We start from the raw sequence: 27140 nt of genomic DNA on the forward strand, positions 1-27140 counted from the left end.
AAGTAAAGTATCCCTGCAGGAAGGTAAGAAGATTAATAGCATGGAGACATATGGAGCTTTCGGGAATACAAGCCATTTGAAATCCACAAAATCACCTGTGTCTTCGGAGAGGAGCTGAGAGGGACTTCCAAGGGAATGTTTGCTTCAAAGAGATGTATCAGTATGCCTAACGAATGTTTATTGAATGTCCGTGGGGAGGCTGACGTTGTAATTATCAGTTTCTGAGGCGCTGCATAACTTTGCTTTGATTTTTGCTTTTTCTTCCTATAAGGACTTTGCCATTACTGGGAATTTCATGTTTCTTTTATTTTAAATTGGTTTTTAAGGAGTGAGAAGAGGTAGTCGACTCAATGCTGTATGTATACAGTCTTGTAAAACCACTGCTGAAGATTTTATATATTATTCTGACTTGAATAACTTGCCACTCTAAGTAAAGCTGTTTTCTTTGCTAGACTTGCCACAGTTTGTAAGGGAAGCTGTCCTTCAACAATGATATGTGACACAGCAATTGTTTCTGCAAGTCCAGAATGATGAATAGATCTTGCCTCATCCATCCCCTCATTTGACACAAGGTTGAGACCAGTTTCATTACTGCTACTTTCTAGAAGAAGAAACAAAACTATTTGCCAGCATGCTTAATGTGATGAATTGCTAAACTGAGAACACTGTCCCTGTAATCCTTTTTGACGTCTCTTAATGTATCTATCCATTTTCCTTCCAAAGACCATTTGTTTATTAAGATTCACTCTGTGAAAAGAGTCACATGATGTATTTCAAAGTCAGCTTAAAATGATTTTTCAGGTACGATGCCAAAAATTTTAATAGCCCTCCACTTCCCCTTCATATTGCCGGTGTAATCTCTGGCACGTCCTGCCAAGGATCCTCACTCTCTCACTTTCCTTGACCAAGTGCATTCTGAGTAGCAAGGACTTCTGCTTGGACTCCTTGTTTGGATCAGGTTCAGAGAGACAGCCTTTGTGTTTTCTCTCATCGGCTAATAAAGATAAGGGGTGGAGTCAGGGGAAGCACGTCTTAGAGATGAAGGGCAAATGGAGATCTTTGATTTAAAGAATGTGACTCCATCACTTTCTCTTACATAAAAATTCTATTCATCCCACACTTCCTACTGCAAATCACATTGGTGCACCATGACAATGCAGTAGATACACAAGGACTTTTCCCACATCACACTACAAATACAGCCACCCTCTCTGGGGAGCGTAAGAGAAACTTTTGGGTTTCCACTTCCCCTCCATTTGTTTGAAGGATCAAGAGAACACTGTTCCATTTTCAACAAAAATTAAAAAGGAAAATCATGAAAAGAGCCAACCTCCTCTTTTTTGTTTTCTCCCTTAATATATTGTTGCATCCAGGGAAGAGGAAACAGTGAGCGCCACTGATACTGGGTCCCCAGGGACCCCATAAGGGTCACTCCCCAGCTATCAAATGAGCATGTCTTCCTCCACTTGTAGAATGAATTTGTAACGGGAATGGAAGTTACTCTTGGCTCAGCTCTGATGTGCAAAAAAAAAAAAAAAAAAAAAAAAAAAAGAGGAAAAGAAAAAGAAAAAGAAATGCCACAGTGCTTTAGGGAACCAGGCTGTGTTCACACCTGGGTTTTCACAGGACAGAGATTTTTAACTTTAAGCCTTTGGAGATTTGGAGAAAGGAGTTTTGAAAAATCATTAGCCATGTTCCTGCCAGCCTCAGCAGGCCAGCTAAGAACAGTGTGTTCCTTAAGGGCAGGGACAAATTCCTTCCACATGTTTTTGTTTTTTTGTTTCTTCTTAAGGTGCTCTTAGTGGTGCCATAGGCCAATTGACTTTGGGACTTAAAATGTGACAATATCTCATTTATTCTACACCGTTGCTAAATAAGATGATCACTAGATAAAATTTTCCAGATAACTATCATCTTTTGAGAATTGAATTTTTAAAAAATGGAAATGTATTTGGACTCCATTTGGTGAATAAAAACAATAGAGATGGTTAACTTTTCGATTGTGCAATTTCATTTTCATGGGTACATTATTTTATTGGCTGGATCAAAGATATCTTCAGAGTCTATAGAGATGAAAAGGTCTCTTTGCAGCTTCACATCATGATCTTGAAATTCTAGCCTTTCCATTCGTTTTCTGATCTTCTAACTCAGTGTTCATTTGGCATTGTTACTCTGTCATTTCTTCCCAGAATCCGTGTCTGAGAAGCCTTCTTCAGTCTTGACTATTTACTCCTTCACTGGTTGTAACGTACAACAAAACTGAGAGCAACCAGAAGGACTTAGTTTTACATACATTACTTAGTAAATATGTCCTCCTGCCAACCAAGTGAAAAGCATGGTTTTTATGACAGCTATAAAAATCTAATTGATCCCTTCTGTCATTATGTGAGGATATGGACTTTATATCAAGTGGCATTTTTGTTTTGAACTTACAAAAATATGCATCTTATTACAATTTACCTTCACATCAGATTTCGAACCATTCATTTCTGAATTGTTTGTTACCTCCTTAATCCAGGCCAGTATTATCTCCCAGAGATTATGGAAACTGCCTCTTGATGGTCTTCCAGCATCATCCTGGCTTTCTTCCAACCCTATACACTACAGTCAGAATGAGCTTTCAAAAAGTGAATCTCATTATTTCTCCTCCTTGCTCTATGGCTTTCCATGTTAGCCTTACCTTGCATCACTCACCCTCTGCTGCTCGGCTCTACCACACTGTCTTAAGGAGTGAAAAGGGGCAATTGACTTGATCCTGTATGCACACACTCTTGCAAAACCACTGATGAGGATTTCAAATATTGTCCTGACTGGGATAACCTGCCACTCCAAGTGAAACTGTTTTCTTAGCTAGACTTGCCACAGGTTGGAAGCGAAACTGTCCTTCAGCAATGATAAATGACATAGCAATTGTCTGTGCAAGTCCAAGATGATGAATAGATTTTACCTTATCTATCCCCTCATTTGACACAAGGTTGAGACCAGTTTCCTAGAAAAAGAAACAAAATTATTTGCCAGAATGTTTACTATGATGAATTGTTAAACTGGCATGTGTATATATATCACAGAATCTTTGCAACTGCTGTTTGGAATGCTCTTTCCTCTTTCCCTGGTCAGTTTCTTCTATCCTTAAGTTCTCAAATTAAATTTCATTTCCTCAGAAAGGGAATCTTTACCATTTTCGTTAAAGTAGGCATTCACCATTATTCTCTGTCTAGGGTAGAGTATGTGGATAGACATGAGAGTGAACATGAAGTATGAAAATCTTTATATCACATGTTCATACACATCATCAGATAGCATCTACCATCAAATAAACATTAAATAACCTGGCAGACAAAAATGACCTCACCAGTTGACTTCAGCCACCCCAGCACTGGAGCAAAGAACACATGAACAAAGTAGCCACGGTGGCAGAGATTACACACGGGCCCAACAGCAAGAACTGCATTTACAGAGGCTGATCCAGCCACTACCACCGCTGAATAGCCAACATGCCAACCGTGAGGACTGGGGATGGGCTTCCAATATGACACCATTGCTCAAGAAGACCAATCAGTCATTTGGTAAGATGTTGGCTCTAATGAGATCTTTTCATCCTGAGGGGCCAGTGGTTCCTTATAACAGGCATAGACATACACTCTGGGTATACGTTTGCTTTCCTGCTCATGGGAACTTAGCCAGCACTACTATGCAAGGGATGGGGTTATGGAATGCTTGCTATGTTGGCACAGAATTCTATATAACATCGCATCAAGCCATGGCCTTCAGCTTATAGTAACTGAGGTTTAGAAATGAGCCCTGGCCACAGGATCTACTGATCGTATCAAATACGCACCATCCAGAAGTGGTTAGCTTTATAAAGCACTTCTTGGAGGAAATACTCTGGAAGGATGGATTACCACCCTCTGGTATATGCATTGAATCAAATACTTTTATATGGTGCTATGTCCTAATAGAAAGACTGCATAGGTCCAGGGACCAGGAGTGGGAGTGGCCCCACTTGCCATCACTCCCAATAACACTCTGAGGTGATGGGGCGGGGGAGGGGAGTTGTACTTCTTATCATATAACTCTGGGATCTGCAGGGTTAGAAACTCCCGTCCTCAAAGATGGTACACTTTCACCTTGGAACATAGCAAGAGTATCATTAAGTTATAAACTACAGCTGCCACATGGACACTTTTGTTCCTTGCCTCCAGGGCCCAGCAGACAAGGAGAGGAGTTACTACCTTGGCAGAGGTAATTGACCTGATCATCAGGAGGAAGTAGAGCTGTTACAGAGTGGGTCAGGAAGTAAAGTGTGGAACCCAGGACCTACTTAAGCTCATTTTGATACTTCCTGGCCCACTTGTGATGTTAAATGAACAGGCATAGCAACCTCATTCTGCAAAGGGTGTATGTCAAATAGCATCTGAACTGCTATAACAAAACACTATAGACTGGGTGGTTAAAACAACAAACATCTAGCTCTCACAGTTCTGGAGGCTGGGAAGTGCAGATCAAGGTGCAGGCAGATTCAGTGTCTGGCGAGGGCTCTGTTCCTGGTTTGCAGACAGCTGCCTTGCGACATCTTCACATGGGAGTGAGAGAGAGAAGGCCTAGTCTCCTCCTCTTCTTCTAAGGGCACTGATCACATCATGAGGGCCCCACACATAGCTCAATCCAAACCTAATTGCCTCCCAAAGACCCTACCTCCAAACACTATCACATTGGGGATTATAGTTTCAAGATATGAATTTTGGAGGGACACAAACATTCAGTCCATAGCAGCATGGTGACAAGGGGTCAGATCTCTTGCAGATGAGGACCTGGATAAAATCACTAGGAAAGCCACCGAGACTACCAGTGTGTAGAGGAACGGACATTTGGGTATTTGATGGTGAGGGGAATCTAAACTGAGTAATGCAGGAAGAGAAAAAGAGTATCAGTTTTGGTCCCTCGACTCACTGCAGCTGTGGGGGCTGAAATTTGTGCTCACCTTCTCTTCTAAGTTTTCATTCAGGAGGAGAAGCCCACTGGAATCTGCAGGAGATGCTTCATGCATATGTATGCATAAGTGGACTGGGGTGAGGCAGAGATGAATCGCCCAGTCTCTCTTCAAGGAAGCACTTGCACCTGAGCTATGGTGCAAGTTGGCAGAGAGTGCGGTTGGCAGAGAGCCTCCAGCTGCAAGCTCCTTCAAGGCCTGCCCCAGCTGCAGAGAGTCACACTCTTCCAGGGAAGCCCATATTTGGTGATTGGGTCAGGCAGGGGTGTAGAGAAATGGACATTTCTCTTCACACTGGCACAACTCTGATGGGCAACATCTGACCTAGAGCTGCCCACCACACTGGCTGAGGCTTTGTGAAGGCTGCACTGCAAGTTGCTTTCTCTCTTTGCTCAATCTTTCTTTCCTCTTCCTTCTTTTTACTGGTTTTCATCCTTAATAAGTAGCTTCCATTCAAATGTCTCAGTACTGCTTCCAGAGAACGCAGCATGCTATAGGCTATTATATGCTTTGCCTGGTACAAGCAAAGGAGAAACTTGCTAACTAGGTAATTTGGGGTGAGTTATTTCACTCTCCTGAACTTCCATTTCCTCATTGGTAAAATAGGGATAATGTGTGCAAGTATGTAGACCACCTGGCACAGTGTGCAAGTATGTAGACCACCTGGCACAGTGTGCAAGTATGTAATGTGTGCAAGTATGTAGACCACCTGGCACAGTGCTTGGCATATCACAGTGTTCAATATGTGCTGCCGTTTTGCTGTTGTAAAGGGAAGCTCCCCGAGAATGGACAGTCCACCATGCTGACACAACTTTGTGAGGTTTCTGTTGAGGAAGAAAAGCTGATTACTCAGTTTTCTGGCCACACTGTTGACAATCACAGTGCCTAATTAGTTTTTTTTTGTTGTTTGTTTTTTGGGTTTTTTTTTTGAGATGGAGTCTCGCTTGGTTGCCAGGCTGGAGTGCAGTGGTGCGATCTCAGCTCACTGCAACCTCCGCCTCCCAGGTTCAAGTGATTCTCTTGCCTCAGCCTCCTGAGTGGCTGGGTCTACAGGCACATAGCGCCACGTCCAGGTAATTTTTTGTGTTTTTACTAGAGACGGGGTTTCATCATGTTGGCCAGGATGGTCTCAATCTCTGACCTCGTAATCTGCCCACCTAGGCCTCCCAAAGTGCTGGGAATACAGGAGTGAGCCACCGCGCCCGGCCTCACAGTGCCTAGTTCTTAACACAGCATCACTGTGAATCCAGCACATTCCAAGTGTCTTGCATGTTTTAAGTCATTTCAACAACCCAGTGAAAAAGGTAGAGTTCCTAGTCCCATCCTACAGATAAGGAAATGAGGCACAAAGTAGTTCATGAACAGGTCGCAGGCCCCAAAGATTGGAAGCAGGAGAGCTGGGCTCTGAACACAGGCCACCCGAGAGCAGATTGCAGCTTTTGCTTATAGCATCTACTGTCTCTTTGTTGAACTTTATTTTACAAAGAATGTGAGTCAGAACGAGACAATCCTGCCTTCACCTCTCACTTGCCTGTAACACCCTTCCAGAATTTTTTTTCTGAATAGGAAAGAGCAACAGGATGAGGAAGATGTCACCTTCCTGCAGATGGATTGGGATTCATTCATCTCTTTCTGAAGCCCTGAGGGAGGGAGAGTCCAACACACTTGTATCCCTGGGGCAGAGGAGCCAAGCACTGGGAACCACCCTGGCAGAGGGCATAATGGCAGGAGTGAGATGTTGACAATGGCAGCTTCCCTGCAAAATTTCAGGTATCTGCAAATAATTAACTCAGCTTTTTCAACATATCTTTATTTGCTTAAATTAACAAAATATAGGCTACATGCTCTTTTCAGGTAAACTGCTTTTTCAGTGAAAAAGGAAGCAATATTCACAACTTGGGCTGCTATATGCTTAAGAGTTTTAGTTTTTAAATAGCAAGCCAGAGTTCTGTACAAAATCAACATTTGGTGTAATGTTGTCCAAATATGTGAACGATTTCAAATGTTAGCTCTGTTATATTTTGCTCCAGCAAAGCAGACAAAGATCATAATCCAAAACACAATGTTAATATTTTATTAAATGCCTTCAGGGCTTAATAAATACAGTATGCACATTGAGCATTCTCATGCAACTACTCATATACAAATATACCAGTTACTCTTGTGGGTTTATGAAAGGTCAGCCTTAGTCTCATGGCCAGTGGGGAGTCAAATTTTTAAAAATGAAAGAGGAATTGAAAGGCAACATGAGGAGTAATCATAGGAATGAATAAAAAGAATAAAAGAGAAATATGCCACTTGGCTGGTCCATTGATTGGTTCAAAGTGACAGTGGTCAAAAGGCTGGAAAGCATTTGGTAGTGACCTACTTTCAGAGTCTCACAATGTGATATTCTGGTTTTGGAGTGCTGGTAATCTTGGAAGGCTTGCCTTCTCCTTCAAGGCTTGCCTTCTGGTTAATCAGCTCATTAGGCAAGATTGACCAACCCTTACCTTAACTCTGTGCTCATGCATAGGGTGTCCATGTAATTTCTCACCCAAAATGGAATATTTTTGAGAATTAAAGTGACACTTGAATAATTATCCTGGGACAACAGGTCTAAACCAGGATCATCCCAGGCAATCCAGGATGTTGGTCACTCAACAGCACACAAAACCAAAGTTTTAGCCTTGGTGCTCGGAAGGTTAATGCTGTATTAACCATCAGGTTAGATCTAATCAAGTGTCTTATGCCCAGAGTCAACAACTAAAAACAGGCCCTGGAATACACTCCATAACACATTGTTTTTACTTCTCCTAGACCTTTTATCTCCCTCCAAATAAAATTTTACTTAGAATGTTAATGTATAAATCAGATGGAACTTGAGCTGCTTGGAGTGAGGTGGGTGTGGGAGTAGAGAGTTTCTCCTCCCCTGACCACTCTTCGGAGGCCTACAGATCACCTCTGGCTCCTCTAAACACAATCTGAAAACCGCCATTCTAGACCATACTCTCTCCATCTCAACATTAACTGATCCCTCAAACATTCCCTCATGGTTTGTTTTGGGTGGAAAGGACTAGAGCCCGTTAATCTAGAATTTCCCGGTTCCCATTCCAGCCAGGGATACATAGAACCAAATGGCAGTCTGCAGCACCTGTGGTCAAACACAGCACATGTGTAGGTCCTCAACACATGGCCACAGTGTGATGAATGTGTAACTGGACCCTAAGAGTTAGAGGCCTCCCAGGCCACTTTGCCAACCTCCTGGGCAATTTTATCAGAGGCACTGAAGAGCTATATTAATAGCGAGTGGAAGGGACTTGCCCTTCTGAGAACGGGTTTTTGACCCAGAGTTGTGCTGGTAACCACAGAAACCCACAGTCTTCTCTTCACCATCTCCTTTGCAGGTGCCCTTACTGCAGGACATAGTAGCCTTAGCACTTCATGGTGGTGGGGAGGCTGACAGGAGAAGCTTTAGGCAAGGTGGCAGGGGAAATGGGTCAGAGATGGACAAAACACACGGGCGAGTGATGACGACCAGGTGGGGCTGATAGGGCAGCACCTTGGCCTACAGAAAAGGCCAGCCCCCAGCAGTTGGAGTCGGACATGGGATAGGATGAAGCACAGTAATAACCAGTACCTAGCTCTACAAATAAGAGTCGAAACTACCAACCAAGAGGTTTTTCCATAAACAGACACAGTACCAGAGGGTTACTGCTTATGGGCAGTCACACGTACACGACACCCAGTCAGTATTGCTTTTCTCAGTGCCAGTGCCTAAGTAAGGCCAATCTGCTGGACCCAACCCACCCAATAGAGTCATTTCCACTCACTGGCATCATGGTTCAAGCATCTGGGAAGAAATAATGAGTCACCATAGGCCAGTCATGTATTTTTTAACATAGTAAGTGACCATAAACATTAAGGCATCATCTTCTAGTATAATGTAAAAAGTATGTATCCATGTATAGAGTGTGTGTGTCCCCTCACAAGGCTCTTACAGACAGGGAGGAAGGCCTAAGTCAGCAGTATGATCGTGAAGTCTCCTATTCTCAACTTTAATGAGTCTGAGGCTAAGAACAGAAATACTTATGAAGTCCCTGGGAGGTGTCCTAGAAGTCCCAGAAATGGTGAGTTCTATTTTAATCCCCTCAATCTTCTCAATCTTGGCTGCATATAAGAATTGCCTGGAGGAATTTGGAAAATTCCAGTTCTGGGGCTCCACTCCAGACCAATTAAATCAGAATCATAAGAGGTGAGGCCTTGGTTTGGTGATTTTTTTTATTTTAAAGGCTCTCCCAGATGATTCTAATGTTCAGCCAGCATTGAGAACACAGTCCAGAGTCTTCTTTACTAATGATCAGCTGACAACTATTCTAGTACCCCAAATAAGTCAGAGCTTAGATTTCTGGGAGAATTCTTTGGGGTCACCCCTCCACCCCTAGCTCTGAGGAGAAAGCCCCCTGCTCACTGGCTAGCTGGTGACACCTTTTTCTGCATTTGTCCTTTTTCTTTTCTTTCTTTCTTTCTTTTTTTGTTGAGGCAGAGTCTCACTCTGTCACTTAGGTTATAGTGAGGTGGTACGATCTCGGCTCACTGCAACCTCTGCCTCCTGGGTTCAAGCAATTCTCCTGCCTCAGCCTCCTGAGTAGCTGGGACTACAGGTACCTACCACCATGCCCAGCTACTTTTTGTATTTTTAGTAGAGATGGAGTTTCACCATGTTGGCCAGGTTGGTCTCAAACACCTGACCTCAAGTGATCCGCCTGCCTCAAACTACCAAAGTGCTGGGATTACAGGCGTGAATCACCAAGCCTGATCCCTGCATCTGTCTTATGGGGCATGAGGCCTCAGAGCAAGACAGCAATGGTCTCCAGGAGGGAGCTCTGCTCAAGAAGTGGGGGCTTATCTGAGGAGACAGGACTCTGAACATCATCAGATCATCTTGAAAAAAATGCTCCAAATGCCCAGTCTGATGAAGACAGCCGACACAGAACAAGAGAATCTAAGTATTCTAAGCAGGAATCTAAGTATCGCCCGTTTCTTTTAGTCAAAAATTATTCTTCTCCTGAAATTTTACCTTATATCTGTAGCAACTGCTTGAGATCATTCTCTTCAATAGCTCATCCTCCTGCGCCATTTCTGACATTTTTGGTTATAGAATAAGGGCTATTTTAATATATACAACTACTAATTTTTTCATCTATCTGGAAAATATTATAACCTTCACGAATTCACCTAGTTATTCATAAGGTGACACCTCAAGCACCATATTTTTGCAATTAGAAATTTACCATGTATTGCATATTAATCAAATGAAAATAGAATTTCTAAAAGCACCTCAGCATCAACTTATAATTAGATATCTAAAACAACATGCACAGTTTATTATACTGGTGATGCATAAAATACCACTGAAGAAAACCCTGTACATGTGTGAAAGGCATCACGGCCCTGTGAATGACCTGAGAAGCCTTTACATTACCTACATCCCTGCTCATTTAGTCTAAGCCATTTGTAGAGATTGGTCCTATTCACCAGTCCCCAGAAAATGACAGTTCATGCAGAAAGCTATAGTTGAACTGCCTCGTTCTCATTTTCCAAATGTAATTTTAAAACTGTCCACTTAGACACCTAAAAGCATTGCTTGTTTTTCCATTTTCCTCTCCAGTAATTCTTTCAAACTCTCATCTCTGTGCTTGAAGTATAAGTAATCGGAAAAAGAGGGGCCCCGCCGGGTGCTCGGAAAAGCCCTGAGGCTGAGACACTCCTCTCTGCCGGCACAATCTCTCTCCTGGCCGCCCTCTGCCCCGAGTTCGCCCTTGCTCCTCTCCTCCCATTCTTCCTTGGACGCTTCCTCCTTCTCCTTGCAGGCTTCCTCCAGCACCTCGGGGGTGTGCTCGGGCTTGGTGGACAGATCCTCGGGTGTGCAGAGCTGCTGGCTCTGCGGGGCCAGGCCGGGGCTGTAGGGCTCCACCTCGTAGCAGTTGTCCTCCTCTTCCTCCTCGTGGCAGGGGCTGCCCCGGGCACTGTCCCCGTCTGATTGGAACACGGGACCCTTGACCCGGCGCTTCTGAGAGAGGTCAAAGGGCTCCTCTTGCTCCAGACTCCTCAGGACGCCGGCTGTCTGTGCCAGGGCGATTCTCCCCCTTCCCAGACCTACGAGAGCAGAGCGAGAATTCATGCACCTGAGGAAATACTGCACAAATGGGACCTCGAGGAAGGGGAGCAGCCCGGAGCCGTTTAATATATTCTGATCGCATATTTTAAAAATAGATCATTCCCAGTAAGGATGCGGTGATGGGACGCTTGTCACAGACAGCGTTAAATTGGTTTAATCCCTTTAAGGTGAATTTGGCAACATGCACCAAAAGCTCTAAAAATAAGCTTTGACTTAGCAATTATGCTACTGCGAATTTAAACTGAAAAAATAGGCAGGCAGGCACACAAAACATGTGTGTGGATGCTTATCACCATATTTTTCATCACAGTCAAACTGTGAAAAATGTTTGTATTTAACAATGGGGTTTGGTTAAATAAATAATGATATATCCACATAGTGAACCATGTATAGGTGATGTAGAGATCTACTAATGATCATAAAAAGATATTGGCTATGTATTTTAAGTAAAAACAAAATATATATGTATGTATATGTGGGTATATTTGTTTATTTGTAGTACAGACCTAATTATATCTAGCTAGCTATCTCTATTAAAAAATGTCTGAAAGGAGGTATGTCAAAATCTTAAAATCAATGAACATTTTCTTTCAACTTTTAATGTATTACTGTTTTTGTTTTTTTTAACCATGAGCATATGTTTTATCATAAGAAAAAAGTAAATTGATAATAAAGGTATTTTCACCTTGAATAAAACAAAGAGAACCCATTTGGGGCAGCAGACACCACCCCATGACTGTGGACCCTATGCCAACAGCCTACTCACAGACAGGGTAGAGATGGCATGCAGAGGTCCTCTGAAGAGTTCACACAGCCCCTGTGTCTGACCACGAGTGTCCCTGTTCTTGGGCACAGTGATTCAAGAAGGCCTCATTTTTTTTTTTCAGACGGACTCTGTCGCCCAGGCTGGAGTACAGTGGTGCAAACTGGGCTCACTGCAACCTGCACCTCCCGGGTTCAAGCAATTCTCCTGCCTCAGCTTCCTGAGTAGCTGGGATTACAGGCATGTGCCACTACGCCCGGCTAATTTGTATTTTTTTGTAGAGACGGGGTTTCTCCATGTTGGTCAGGCTGATCTCCAGCTCCTGACCTCAGGTGATCCACCCATCTCGGACTACCAAAGTGCCGGGATTACCACAACACCGAGAAGTAACCCACCGCGGTGATTCTCAGTGATTCTCGGTGAGCCACCACGGCTGCTGAGAAGACCACACTTTTAGCTTTAGTTTGCAGGGCTGTAGGTATGGGTTTTTCAGCATGGCAGTTTCATTTGATCCTATCTTTAAGGCCTTGGCCTTTGATGAGCCAATAGTCAGGCCTCCAGGGATGGGCTGGACACTGAGGAGGAGCAACAGGAAGAGAGGGGACCCAGGATGCAACTAGATCAGGCTTCTGGGGGTGGGGGGGTGTACAAAAAAGAAGGGTAGAGGCGATGATGTCCAACTTTGCTCACTTTATGATGCTGTCAGGTGATGAAGCTTTCTGTATCTTTAATCTTGTCAGGGGACAGGAAAGATCTTTTTAATGATTTTTGAGCCACTTCAAAAGCTAGAGTGAAAAATAAAAACTAATACCCTTTGTAGATGAAAACACCAAGATTATTGAAAGTCTGTTAAAATTTTTCAAAGCAACTCTCTGATAGTTATTTTTCCAGAACAACAGAGCTGTTAGGTGCCTTTTAGGATTTGAGCGTCAGTGTGAGGTAAGTCATGGCAACCAGGTCGTGCTTTCAGATGGAGTGTGGTCTCTTCATTGACTTGTATGTTACTCATTCTGATGACCGAGCAAACCTCACCTCTTCTGGAAAAATCCAGGCCTAGTTTGGGGAGGTGGCTCAGGCAACTAGAAATTCAGTGAGTAGTGCAGGAGAAAAATATTTGCAGGAAAAGTAAAGTTGTTTTTGTTTTAACTAGAATGTTTTTCAGGGATTTTGCACAAACTCCAGCCTTTGTTTTGTGACCACAGCTCCCTGTCATCCAGGAGTCACTAGAAACTCAGTGGGTACCGTGAAAAACCTGAAAGCTACAATCATTTTGTTTCACGCTGTGTGTGTATATGTGTATCTATTTATGAATATGCATGCCCACTCAATCATCTCTTTTGTAAGTGGCTGAGTGAAACAGCACACAAACAAATTACCCCATCTTTCTGCCTAGGGTAATGAGCACTGGCTTGATTCAGAAATTATTAACTGGGAATCCCAGTTCTGTCTTCAGACTTGCTGTTTGACCTTGAGGAATTTATCTAACACCTCTAGGCCTTGGTCTTCTCTTACATAAAATGAGAATAACAAAGTCTCTCTCATGGCATTGTAGGGACAAGCAATAATGTCCCTAAGGTGTCTCACCCTGTGCTTTGATCATACTAGTGACCAAAAAGCTGTTAATATGATTTTGTAAATTACATGTAAACCTGTCTTCTCTCCCCATGCACAGACATCCTAGAGGGCAGACCGTCTCCTTCCACTAGTATCTGCTGCTGCATGTAGTGCACTGCTTTGGACACAGGTGCATTTATTTTCTGTTTATTGAAGGACTGGTCAATTACGTGATTAAGGAGCAACCCTGCTGAATTCAGCAGATCTAGAACACAAACTCTTCATTGCCAAGGGCCCTGGGACTGAGCAGGCAAAGGTGGTAAGAGCTTTTCATTAGTTTAGTGAGGACTCAGTAGGGTGTAAACCCCTGCTCTGCATATGGGCCAATCAGCCCTACCTACCAAGCACAAAATTGTCCTTGGGTGTGTCTGGTCATGAACAAGTAGGAAAGACCTAGCCTGCTACCAACACACTTCTGCCAACAGTAGGGCTTGCACATCTGTTTTCTCAAAAGGAAAGAAAAATTGTGTGCCCATTAACAGCAATGCCATGAAGTGGGTACAATAAAAGCTGCAGAGTCAGAAAGGCCGAGGTTCAAATATTGACTCTGCTGCTTTTCAGCGGAGCAACTTTGGGCAAATTGATCTCTTGAAGCCTTCGTTCCCCCACTGTAAAATAGAAATAACAGAACTTCTTCCAATCTGGAGTCGCCATGGATATTAGCGGCAAGGTATCTCATGTAGTGTCTGGAACAAAGGAACCAATAATGGTACCGACTGGCATCATGATGATGGTCCGATGTCCTCTAATTCACTTGTACTTACTGCCTTCAGAAATTAGCATCAGATTTTTTCTAGTAACATCATAAGGCTACTCCTGCTACTCTGCTGTGGTCTTGACAAGACTAACCTTCAAGGTAATGTCCCATAAAACGAATTCAGCTCCCATTTGTTTTTCACTGGACTGACTCACAGGGCTTCGCAGGAGAGTGATTACCTTGGGAATGAAGGCCCCGCTCCATGACTCCATGCTTGACTTTCATGTGGCGCGTCAGGTTCCCCTTCAGGGTGAATTTGCTTGGGCAATAGAGGCACTTGAAGGGTTTGCTGTCCGAGTGCAGGTGCATGTGGCCCATCAGGTTGTGCATCCTGTTGAATTCCTTCCCACATAGCTGTTGAAGATGGGGATGAGAACACAGGTTACTCTGCCTGAGTGAAGCCCCATCCAGGCCCCTGGAGCACAGATACCGCTTTTATTTTGTTTGGACCTTGGCATTTTAATCTGCTTGCAAGGAAAATGTCCCCAAGTAAATCAGGAAGGAGCCTCAGAGGTGGAGCAAGTAGGGGTGGATTCATAAGGTTTGCTCCTGGAGTTCAGAGATCCTTAAATTCAAAGTAAAAAATATCAAAGCTTGTAAAGCTTCTTTTGAATAAAAGCTTTGGAAAAGGAGAAAAGCTGATCTGAAAAGCAGTGGCTACAAGTGTTCTTCCTTTAATAATAAGAATATGATTATGATTATGATGTAATATGGAAGGCATTGTTCTAAGTCTACCATGAGATGGATGCTGTTGCCATCCCCATTTTACAGATGGGCAATCTGAGGACTTAACGTCACTTGGCCAAGGCACACAACTAGTGGGTGCTGAAGCTGGGTTAATGAACTCAGGCTATCGGATGCCAGAGGCCACATGGTCAACCACCAGACCATACTGTGTGTCTCCCAACACAACTCTTCTGTATCAGGCAGAAGAGAATAAAATAATACACTGTATTATTACATAAACTGTATCAGACAATGCTTTATTTTCTAATTACTGGTATGAATTTCAAAGTTAAAAGAAATGAAAAATCATCCAAGGAAGAAGTGTGTCTTTTCTCTGGGTAGAAATTTGAAGTAGTGAGAGTGCTATCTCAGGTGTACAAAAAATAAACATGTTTTACTCTTTCTTTCTCATCATTCTTTCTATTTCCATCAAAGTGCAAATACATGAAGGACCACTGGTCCACCAACTTCTTTTGGAAGAAGAGCAGAACTTTCTTTTCATGGGTCATTTTGTATATGCAGAAAGTACAGGCCAGAAGCAGACTGCTCTGGGGGTGCTTTTATTGTCCCCAAACCTTCCTAGAACAGGGAAATTCTAGCCCTTCTTTAGTTTTGGTAGGAGGAATGCAAAGAGTGATTTTGTGTTTGTGATTGGACCATAATGTTAAGGGGGGAGCATTCTCTTTCCCTCCCCAGCCTCAGAGGCCAGTGGAGCTCGGGCAGTGATATGTGGTGAGATACAGAGATACTCAGGGTGAGGCATCTTCTGAGGCTTACACCAGTTTTCCTTTCCCACTGAGATATATTTTTAGGGCCAACGTTGGGGATCCTGGATTAAATTTTTATTAATGAAGGCAATATTTTCTTTAGTTGGCTGTGAGAGATAAGTGTTGAGCTTGTCTTGAAAGAGTGGGTAGACTTCTCAAATGATGATTTGGGGAGATTAGCCTAGAAGAATGCTGGGTTGTAAGAGGAAGCCAGCCTGGGATTATTCATTTGCCACAGGTAATCCAGGTATGGATAATGAATGGCTGGCTCTGTATTCTTGAGTAATTCATGTTTGAGAATTCCCCACCTTTGCTCTCTCTTACTAGCATGAATGAATTTGGCCTACTGTGTGGGGTTCAAAGCTCAGCATCCAGACAGAGCACCTGCACGCCATATTCATTTGAAAATGGTGACCTCAGAGGAGAAAAGGATGACAGAATTTGTCTAATTCCAACTTTCTCAAGAGAAGCAATATGTAGGATAGATGGCCGTTTTATTATCAAGATAACTTATTAAGATGTATCAGTCTGTGGCTCAGTTGTGCACATGTGTAAAAGTTCTATTAGAGTTATGTTTATTAGCTTAAGTTGCCTACTTCTCCACCATCACTGCTGAAAACTTTTTTTCTTTGGAGACATAGTCTTTCTCTGTTGCCCAGGCTGGGGTGCAGTGGCACCATCTTGGCTCACTGCAGCCTCCACCTCCTGGATTCAAGTGATTCTTGTGCCTCAGCCTCCAAAGTATCTGGGATTACAGGAGCCTGGGTAATTTTTGTATTTTTAGTAGAAATGGGGTTTCACCATGTTGGCCAGGCTGGTCACAAACTCCTGACCTCAAGTGATCCGCCTGCCTCAGCATCCCAAAGTGCTGGGATTACAGGCACGAACCACCATCCCAGGCCAAAAAGAAGCTTTGAACCTAGAGATTCTAGATTAGAGATTTCCAGTCATGTGTCATTTTTAGAAAAAGCATACCTCATTTGGTTTGTGGGATGGTTCCCGGTTATTCGGAGTGAAGCTGCTCTTATAATTGCTGAGTATAACCAGTATTTGCTTCAGAGGTGTTCTCACTCAGGAGACTGCAACATGCACTAAAGCTTTGCCTGCTTTTTTATTTATTCCCTGCCTAGTATTGGGGTGACATATCACAGCTCCTCATTAAGCATCTGCTGAGTGAGAAAGGGGTAGAGAACATCGCCACAGAAGAACTGATCAAAGGAAAAGCCATGAGTGGTTAAGCACAAGGAATGTAGGGGGAGAGAAGCTGAAGGCCAGAAGATCAATTAGGCTACTGCACTAGTCTAGGCATGAACCGGCTCTCGTGGTCCTACAGGCCAGAAAGAGGTCATTGAAAAGAAGTGACAAGCAACTTCTACACTTGGCTCCCATGATGAGAGAAATTCTTCTTTCAGTTATTATCTGTGATTGTTGAAGCCTTAGCAGCTGAACTGGTCTGAGAGGGTTTTGCAAAGGGGGTGGAATTTTAGCCTAACTGAAAAATGTGTAGAGTGCACTTTGTTGTACTCAAAGATAAAGTGTCTTCATTGGTTATTTTCAGACACTTCAGCCAGCCTTACACCAGAAGTGAGGTAACCATTACGGTTGTGATAATGATCAACTTCTTGTTGCTGCCACACCTTCTGGGACCTTGAGGTAGTGTAGACCTTGCAAGTCACCTGCCCCAAGGTCCCATCTATTCCCCTTCCCCAGCCCCATGCACAGAGATGTGTGCCTATTATAATGGTGTCTGGTCTCTAAACAGCATCCCAGGTAGTCTCCAATGAGCTGACTTCCTTTTCTTTGTAGCCAACTCAATATGAAGCTACAGGGCTACACACATAGTACACTTCATGAGTGCCTGTGGGGGAAATAAACAAGTCAGGGAAATATCATTACTTCATGCAAAATTCTAAAAAGATCCATCACCAGCTCTCATCCTTTTCCCACTAAACCTGTTAGTTTTCAAACTAAACTCCTCAGTGGCAGAAGGATAGAGCCAATTAACCCATAACTTGAGATACCTGGGCTCCATTCACGTCTGGGTGGTAGGTACTTAGCTTCTTCCTCTCAGACTTGGACCCGCCACCAAGCCTTTCGGACCTTATCCAGAACACTTGGCCTCCTCATCTTTCTCAGAAGATTGTCCTCATGTGAAAACACCCAAGTGTATGGAGATATGTTATGTTTGTCTCAAGAGAGAAATCTCACAGACACTTAGTGAAGAGAAGCCAGAGAAAGAGGTTGGGCCAATGAATCATGGTGCTCTTGGGTGGAGGAGTCTGAGATGTGAACCCCGAGCAGAACTGGCACAGTAGGGGAGGAGAGTTAGACCAGAGTGAAGAAGGATGGATGGGAGGGACCAGCAAATCTCTAGGCTCTTCCCCAGGGAAAAGCAGCTGTTTAAGTCCAGGCCTTTTTAAATCATGCGATGTGAAGCTAAGAGTGTGCCCAAGCAGGACTTGCTGAATTATCTCCTGCCAAGGTCTGTGGAGATTAAAATAGGAGTGGATGTTGGTTCAGGAAGCCACTGGAGTGGTGAGGACTCTGATCCCACTGTGCGGTGGGCATCTCCACCAGGGTGCCCCCGCTTGGCCTCTCGGTAGCTCTAAGGAGCACCATCAGTGTGTCTCAACATGAGATCTCAGCTTCTCCATCCACCCGCTTTTTAAGATGGAGGTGGACCTTAAAATTTAATGAAAAATAGAAACAAATATTTTAAAGTGTCCTTTAAAAATGGGTTGCATGAGTTACTAGGCTTTGAGATGTCAGAGTAGGGAGAGGAGTTGAAGACACAGAAGGACAGAAAGTTTGTTCCACTTTCTCTTCTGTATAACATTGATAATAATCATTGTTTCCTATGAAGATTGTTGTAAGGATCAAGTGAGATAACTCACAAGAAGGGCTTGGCGAATAGTAAGAGCTCAATAAATATTAGCTCTTTTTACTCTCATTTTTGTGTATATAGTAGATTCTTTTATGTTACAAAAATGGAAAGCTCTTTGAAGATGAGGGGAATATTAAAGGAAGAGCCAAATGAGGCATCCTCTGAGTAAATACTTGCCAGGCTACTTGAAGTGCAGTAGAATTGCAAATAGTTGTACCCGCCCCAGGTCTGAGAAAGAAGGATGGAAAGAAAGGCTTCATCCAAGGTTCAGGGATTGGAGACAGCCCAGTGATTTGGCTCCCCCATCCTTAGTCTGCCCTTTGAACAGCTGGCAGATGCCTGTGTGCTCCGGGCCTCCTCATCCCGGCCTCCTGGCACTCTTCTCCTCCCTGGTCCAGGGCCTGGAGGCACCTCAGGCACTTGCCATGAACTCCAGTGGCCATGCTGACAGCCATGGAGAAGCTGGCTCTGGTCAGAGACCCAGGGTGATGGCAGTGGACAGCCATTGGGCTAGAGCCAGAGCAGCATACTACCTCGCCCCAACCAGCCTGCTGTGAGCTTCAGAACTGAGATGCGCCAGGAAGCCTGTGTTTTCCTATTTAAAGAGAAGAGGTCAGAGCTGCAGCCTGCAGCTGAGGAGAATGGCCTCCGTGAAACTGCCCTTCCCGCACATTCTTCTCCCTCTCTCTCTTTTAATAAGAAGGGTGTTCCTTTTCTCAAAGGGAGAAAGAGGGAGGGAGGGAGAGAGAGACTGTAAACTGTCCAAAAGGACCGTGAGAAAACAGGAAGCTTTGAAAAGTACAAGAGAAAGCAAGATGAAATCTATTTGCAGGCGGGCCCCTGGGGACATGTGAGGCATTGTTAAGCAGGCAGTTCATACAGCTATATCCTTCCTTCTGCTGAGGAGGGCTTTGCTGCCAAAAGCCTGCTATCTGGTCACTGCCTTAACCCCCTCCATGCCAGCCTGAAAACCCTGACCCCAAGCACTGGGCCCCTCAAAGCCCCTCATCTGGTTTCCTACTTCTTGGAGCATCAAATAAAGTGAGGGGAAAAATGGAGTCAGTTTGAAAGCAGTGGTGGAGACCCTCTGCAGGGAGATTTTATCCCTCTTTTGACAGCTCTGCCCTCTGGCCTTCAGCCTTCTGCTGCAGACAAGGTTTCAGATGACCTGGTGATTCATAACTTAGGCAGCTCCCGGCTTCACCCATCTCAAAAGAGAATTTGTCCCGGAAATTCTGGATGGCTGCTTTTCCTGGACAGGTTTCCCAAAGACGGCAGCTGGTTCTTTGCTGTTACAGAGTGTGGCCACTACAAGGATAGGATCCAAATCAACCTCTGTGTGCTTACCCAGAATCTGGGAAGGACTATTTCTGAAAAGTGGCTTAAGTCTACAGGCACAGGTCTCTGGAAAAGCTCCAGCTGGCTCCAAGAAACACGAGTCCAGAAGTCTAGCCAATAGCAAAAGAGCCCAGAAGGGCAGTAACTTTTTTATAAGAAAAAAAAAAAGAAACATGAAATGGAAACCTCTCCTCTCCTCTAATTTTCCATCCTATTGTTAATGCCTAATCCCACAGTGAGTGAACATTTCTGCTTGCTAGGGACAGCTGTTTCCACCTAGCACAGGGCTGGGCAAGATCAATTCATATTGAGACAGGAGGAAGGATTTATGTTAAGAAGAAATTGTAATGGTAAGAATCCCAAGAAATTAGAATCTGTTACTAAAAGCTTCTTCCTCGCTGTGATTTTTTGGGTAAAGCGGGGAGAGCGAAGGCTGCCTCTTCTGCCCAGCCATGTCAATCACGAGGCATGAAGTGGATGGCTCTTCCCTGTTACAGCAACAAAGCACAAGTCCAGTTGCCTTGAACTTGCTTGGGCTTGCAGTCCAACACCACTGAGCAGCCAGCCAGCCATTTCTCTCAGATGGATGGGAACTGTATGGCAATGGGCAAATGGCCCTCCATCCCTCTCTCAACTCCCAAATCCTAACAACCTTCACCCAAGGCCAAATTTCCAAGAATCTAGCACAGCACAGCTGGGAAGTAAGAACCCCGACAGCACCTTGAGATGGCTCACCCCACAGTGTGACCTGGATCTAGTTTACAAACACAGAGAGCCTTGTGACATAATCTGCAAACCCAGGCGTGCTCTGCAAGTCTGTTGGAAGGAAGAAGGGCGATGGTACAAAGAGGGCACCCAGCAGGGTGACACTGATGGGAGATGGGGGCAGGGAGAGGAAGGCACTGGCTTATGCTTTTAGCACTGTCTCAGAGACAGAGGGCTCTGAGTTGAGGTGGCTGACATTCTTGTTTCACAAATGGCTAAGTATGGAGAAGGCCCACTTTCTCCATTGTTTGACAAGAAGGTCCTTTCACATCCAGTTAGTTTTGTCTGATGATAAACAACACTCTGTAGGGAGCCTCCTGACCTCTAGTGTGGTCTCCTGAGAGGACTTGCCACCACGAAGAAGCAGCCTTTGCAAATGGCCAGTCCAATTCCTGTGCCAGGCCCATCTCTCCCATTGTAAAATTTAAGCTGTGCATTGTTTCAAAGCTGGCATCCTACTTTAAAAACCATTCTCTTATGGGTTCTGATGGTGTGGACCAGACATGGAGCCTAATCTAACCTTAAGAAATGGGTAAAACAGAGTTTCTGAACTGTAAACCTGACCATCAGACACCCTTTGGACCATGTTTGTGCACCATCATTGGAGTGGAGGAAGAAGGAGCCATCGTTCATAAAAGGGAGCCCCTAGACATCAAGCTGGGCCCAGGTTACATAGCACCTTGTAGTCTCTTATGCACAGATACTAGAGAGAACCCTCTAGATCCTCAGATACTACCTGGTCCCAGAAGTCCTCCAAGCCCCTGAGGGTAGAGAAGCAGAACTGCCTTTGTGCCCTCAAACTACACATAACCTACATTGGCTTTGCCCCCTGACATAATCCTATATTTCAGGAACATTTTCTGCCTTGTTTTACCACTACTACTGCACCAGAATTGATGAGGTGGAGGTAGGAGATGGCTGAATGGGACAGATGTGAATTTTCAGGGTATTGTAAACTATGTAACTGGCTCCCTTCATGTTTTAGCAACTTTACTCCACCACCATCAGTTGATGAGCTAAAAAATTCAGTTAATGCTTGAAGCCCAAGAGTAAACTCATGACAAGGAATGAAGAATGGCAAAGAGATCTACTTGTACCTCCACTGTAGGAGACAGTAAAACTCTTTGCAATGAGAAACATCTCTGTTACATGTGACGTGCTCTAGGGGCTCAATGAAGTGGGAAGGAAATCAAAGAGAGAGAAGAGGAGGCCCATGGAGCCCATGGGCTCATGCAGCCAGGCCTCACTTCATGGGCATGCGACACAGTGTGCCACCGTCAGAAAGGTCCTGAGTCTGGCTTAATGCTCTGCTTTCACCATCTTGAAACTCCCAGTAATGTCTGAACAAGGAGTCTTGCATTTCCATTTTGCCTTGGGTCCTGAAAATTATGTAGCCTGTCCTGCATGCAGCTTACTCCCACTTTAGACAGACATAAATTGACTTTCGAACCACTGGAAACATGAAGAAAAGGAGGGGAAACAGAAGTGGGTGGCAGGAAAAGGGCTGGAGGGGGAAGCCTCCCTCTCTCACCTCCGGACAATGCCCACACAGGTCTAGGGAAGCTCTGGTGTCTGACCCCTCACCCCTTCCAAGAGTTGCCAACACAGGAAAGAAGTTAGCTTCACAGGGGATTCCTTCAAGTGGGGCCACACTGCAGAGGGATTAAAGCAGGAACAGCCCCTGGAAGCAGGGAACCCCACTTCAGGAATATGGATCAGCAGAAAGTATTATTTAAACTCCATTAGGTACGCAGTAGCAGAGAGAGAAAACCTTCATTTCAAACAGAAGGGCTCTAATGATACCTGAATGTGGTGGTTTCCCTCTTTTTCCCCCTCAGCCCTCTTCGTGGCCGGATGACACCTGGCCAATACATCACTTGAATTAAACCCAGTCATGCTCAGTGTTTTCTTGTCATTTTAGAAGTAGGGAAAGAAAACACTGGTGTGGGGTAGGGACAGCCTCAGGGGACCAAAGCATTTCTGAGTAACGCCTGTCAGAGCTTCAGGCTTTACAAACTCCAGTTCACACATTTTCTCAGCTGATGAAATACAAATCCAACCAAATTAGTCTACCACGGACATTTTAACAAAGACGCTCCATCCCTGGGCTACATGGCACTTAGCAGTCGGTGAAAGACACTTGAAGTGACTGTGCTCACAGTTATTCCACAGCCTGAGCAGGCATTTCTGAGGGCCTCGGAGGGACTAGCTTTGGAATCCCTCTCATCCTCTGTGGGAGGCCTGCCTCAAAGTACACATATGGCTCAGCCCTAGTGTCAAGAGGCAAGGAGGGGAGAGGAGAAGAAGGCGGGGAGGCTGTGCTAGAAGCTTCTCTGACTCTTTCCTATGTCCTGCTCATTGCCTTGTAAGGGGAAGAAGGTTAAACCTGCTTTCTCCTTTCTAGAACAAAGGCTCTCCATATCACTTTCATCCTTTAACAGCATCCTTCTCCAAAAGGGCCTCCCACCCTCAGACCTTTCCATAGCGCCTGGCTCCACCCCTGGGCACTGATGCCACAGTGAGACAAACAGGGCAGGCTCCTTAGGGACCTCCAGCCTGGCATGACATAAGTGGGGTGTGCGGAGGCACAGAGTGGCAGATGGGACCTGGGGTTGGCCATGGACCTATTCTGAGCCCCCGTAGCCCCACTGATGAAACAGAGTAGAAGGCTCCCTGGGGACCCTTTCCCATCAGGCATTTGCACAATTCTCTGGTTCCTTCCTGGTCCCACTGCCCACCTTGCATTTGAATGGCTTCACGTCAGAGTGGACGATCATGTGTGCCTTTAGGGTCTGCTTCTGGACGAAGCTCTTGTAGCAGAGGTGACACTGGTAGGCGCGGATGTTGGTGTGGATCAGCACGTGTCGCTTCATGTTGGCCAGCAGGGTGAACTCCCGCCCGCAAATCCCACACTTGTGCTCCTTCACACCCTGCGGGAAGGCAAGATTCAGAAAAGTGGTGATTGACAGGTAACATGCTTTCATCAGAATCACAGACTTCATTTTCCTGTCTGCCACATAAACCCACAAAGAGCTTGGTGATAGATGCTGAGTTTCAAATAATGTAGCTTCAGCTTTGTTAAATTACTATTTTCTTGAAAAGTGTTGATTATGTAATCTTTTTTTTCCTGCTGAAAACCATAAACTAGCCAGACTATTGGAGGAAAAGAAAGCTTTTGCTTTCGTTGCTCCAGCTGCTGCTGGGGTTAAGTCTCCAGTGATAGTTCTTGAGGATTAACAGGCTTTTGGTAAGAGCACTGTGGGCTAATATGCAACATGAATCTATAATCCGTCTTTCATGATAATGAAAAAGTAAAATCTTCTAAACTGATATTATCATTTCCCTTATGGAAACCAGTGTTCTCTTGGGTTCTCATTAATAGACTCGAAAATCCCAGAACAACTTATATCCATACTTCGGTAAATTACAACTTGATAATCACCCTCTCAAGTTGGTCCCCCGGGTTCCCACAGGCCACACTGACCTCCACATGACATGGATATGGAGCCTCCCCTAAGCCAGCTCCTCCTTATAAGGAAATTTGGCAGGAGTTAGCTTTCTGAATTAGGAAACAGGACAGGAGGCTTTCTTGTCTCCTTGCTGTGGCATGAAGGTGTGTTTGAACTAAGGCCCTCAATTGAGAGCATTTCCAGGGACTCACAGCTAATCCTGACTATCCATCACTTCTCTGCAAAGACCTCTCAAGAGATCTTGACCCAGAATGACTTTTGGAAAGAAAAGTTTAGAGAACGAGGGCATGAAACTGAAGGTTATCATAGGATTAGAACAAGTTACTTAGTTGACAACTGTACCTAATGAAATCCATATTCCCTGATATTCATAGTGGCTGAAGGAGGGAAGGAGGGATTCCAAGCTCATCTCTGGCTCTCTGCCTATATTTCCATTTCTTTACTTTGAGGCATGGTAAGAAAGTACCACTCTGTAGTTCTGACAGGCCCATGGTATTAAAGACTGGATTCAGGTCTCTGCCCAACTATTTACTGGTTGTAAAACCTTAGATGAGTCCTGTGGCCTTTTTTAGTGAAGTCTTCTCATCTCAAGATGAAGTGGTGGGACATGAGAACCCTAAGTGCTTTCTAACTCAAGCACTGTCTAGTCCAGATGATGGTACATGAGTATGCATTTATGCTAATAAGGAGACCTAGAAATCAACCTCCTTTAGAAATTAAAGTTTGATTCTGCCTAAGGAGATGAATTTTTTAAATGTAGTGCATATTCCAACACTGAGTTTAAAATTATAAAATTAATGAAAAATGTTTTCTTAATGGGTTTTATATTTTATTTTAGCATATTTTAGGTTTCCTCTGGGCTTGGCTCTGATCCATTTGTCCTTAAACCAAGGAGAAGTTTCTACTTATCACTGTTTTCAGAATTCTTTAAAGAGAATTCTGTGTCCAAAGTAAGATTCACCTGTAGGCTGGCCTAGCGTGCAAATGAACAGGAGCCTGGACACAACTTTGAGGCAGCAAAGGAAGCTGTTGTTTCTCCGATAGGATCAGTGAAATCACAGAGACAGAGGCCGTCAGGTGTTCAGGGGTGTGAACAGGGAAGCAGGTGGATAAGAGGAAGTGTTCACTGTAGAGTGGCCAAGACACAAGTGCTGGTGTCAGAGATTCCTGAGTGACCTCTCATGCCTCAGTGTCTTCATCTGCAGATCGGGGGTAGCTCTTACAGTTGTTGACAAGTAAATGAGGATTAAAGGAAGAGTGAAACACCTGTCATATAGCAAGTGTTCAACAAATACTACCTCCCACTGTTTGCTGATACCTCTAATTAAAATGCATGTTGTTTTCTAATTCAAATGAAACTTATTTCAGACACCAGGCTGTTTCTCCCATTTTGACTTAATTTTCTTTCTTTCTTTCTTTTTTTTTTTTTGAGACAGAGGCTCACTCTGTTGCCCAGGCTGAAGTGCAATGGCATGGTCTTGGCTCACTGCAACCTCTGCCTTCCGGATTCAAGCGATTCTCCTGCCTCAGCTTCCCAAGTAGCTGGGATTACAGGCACCCGCCACCACGCCCGGCTAATTTTTGTATTTTTAGTAGAGATGGGGTTTTCACGATGTTGGCCACCCTAGTTTTGAACTCCTGACCTCATGATCCGCCTGCCTTGGCCTCCTGAAGTGCTGGGATTACAGATGTGAGCCACCACGCCCGGCCTTGACTTCATTTTCTACCATCTTACAGGATCTTTATATGCTCTAAAATGCACTTTTGATTCCTTTTCCACAAATACAGGAGCCCCTGAAGTTAGCGAATGGTCCCCTCTGCTGCTGAGTCTCAGTCTGGGTCCTTTGTTGATGGTTCCTGCACTTGGCAGGCACTCCCCTCCGGATGGCATCTGCAGGTGCCTCCTGTAGGCCAGGAGCTGTTTGTGCAGAGCCCACAAGGCAGCCACACATTTCATCTCTGCTGCAGAGCCAGAAAATGCTGTGTTTTGTCCCAACCTAACAAATGAAACCTATTATAGCACAGCAGAAACATTATCTTGGCTGGGCAAAGTCCTCTGCTGACCTTTCAGAATTAAAGAATGCTTTAGAAACTCTGGCTTGCTAGAAGTCTTTCCTGCCAAGAAAATCACTTGAGTTTAAGGGTGTGAGAGCAGGAGTCAGTGGGGGCAAAACTTCCCCTTAGAGGCTCAAAGCAGGTTCCAATAGCTTAGCTGGGGTAAGATTTCAGGGACAGCACTAGGGCCTTGTTTTAGTTCAGTCTGAGTGACTCCAGGGCTATGATTGCAACTGGGCTGAGCTTAGACTCTTGGGCCTGTATTTCCCCTTGAAGACCTGAGTACAGGGAAGATCAAACAAAACCAAACAGAGAAGGACACTTTCTCATGCCTCCTGCAATATAAAGCACAGGGCACTTCACCCAACTAGGCACAGGATCAACACAGGGAGGCATAGGCCCTGCCGGCCTCGCCAAGCTCCGCTTCCCTTGGAGAGCTTGTGTGTGAAGCAGGTCTCACCGTTGAGGGAGAAAACAACCCAAAAGATTGTTTCCCACTGCTTCAACAGTAGAAGACCAAGAGAATTCTCTAGAAGAAGGTGCTCCCTGGCACAACCCAGGCACAGAGCTGATCTAGGGTCTGATGACACACTCATGCTAGTGCCCTGGATGAAGTTTCTAGAAATAGAATCTGCAAGATTCTTGTAGGGTAGGGAGCATCCTTCCTCATCCTTCTCTGCAAATGTCTGCATTATTTATTTCTAGGCCTACCTTAGAGTCTAGAAGGCTGGCGGGGGGGAAAGGGCTTGGTTGAAAATCGTTCTCTCCTATTTAAACGTGAGGAAGGACTGCTTGTCTGGGGTTGCCCAGCTTCTCAGGGTCAGGTGCGGAGCAGGACAGGTCCTCGCCGG

At 44.6% G+C, this 27140-nt stretch overlaps 1 protein-coding gene and 1 long non-coding RNA gene across 2 annotated transcripts in view; one reads left to right on the forward strand and one right to left on the reverse strand.

Annotated features, from left to right (window-relative positions):
- LOC135274874 (uncharacterized) overlaps positions 1–27140 on the forward strand; it is a 128566-nt gene that overhangs the window by 43553 nt on the left and 57873 nt on the right. The window lies entirely within an intron of this gene.
- The window catches only part of ZNF366 (zinc finger protein 366), a 66947-nt gene continuing 46591 nt past the window's right edge, over positions 6785–27140 (reverse strand). Inside the window, exons 3-5 of the mRNA XM_012462183.2 lie at positions 23503–23694; positions 14464–14638; positions 6785–11128 (exon numbers count right to left, since the gene is read on the reverse strand). Of these exons, the coding sequence (XP_012317606.2) occupies positions 10596–11128; positions 14464–14638; positions 23503–23694 (900 nt within the window). The 3' untranslated portion in view covers positions 6785–10595. The remainder of the gene's footprint in view (positions 11129–14463; positions 14639–23502; positions 23695–27140) is intronic.

This window comes from Aotus nancymaae, unplaced genomic scaffold (assembly GCF_030222135.1).
Source record: "Aotus nancymaae isolate 86718 unplaced genomic scaffold, 86718_ANA_hifiasm-v0.15.2.pri h1tg000014l, whole genome shotgun sequence".
Taxonomy (NCBI): Eukaryota; Metazoa; Chordata; class Mammalia; order Primates; family Aotidae; genus Aotus; species Aotus nancymaae.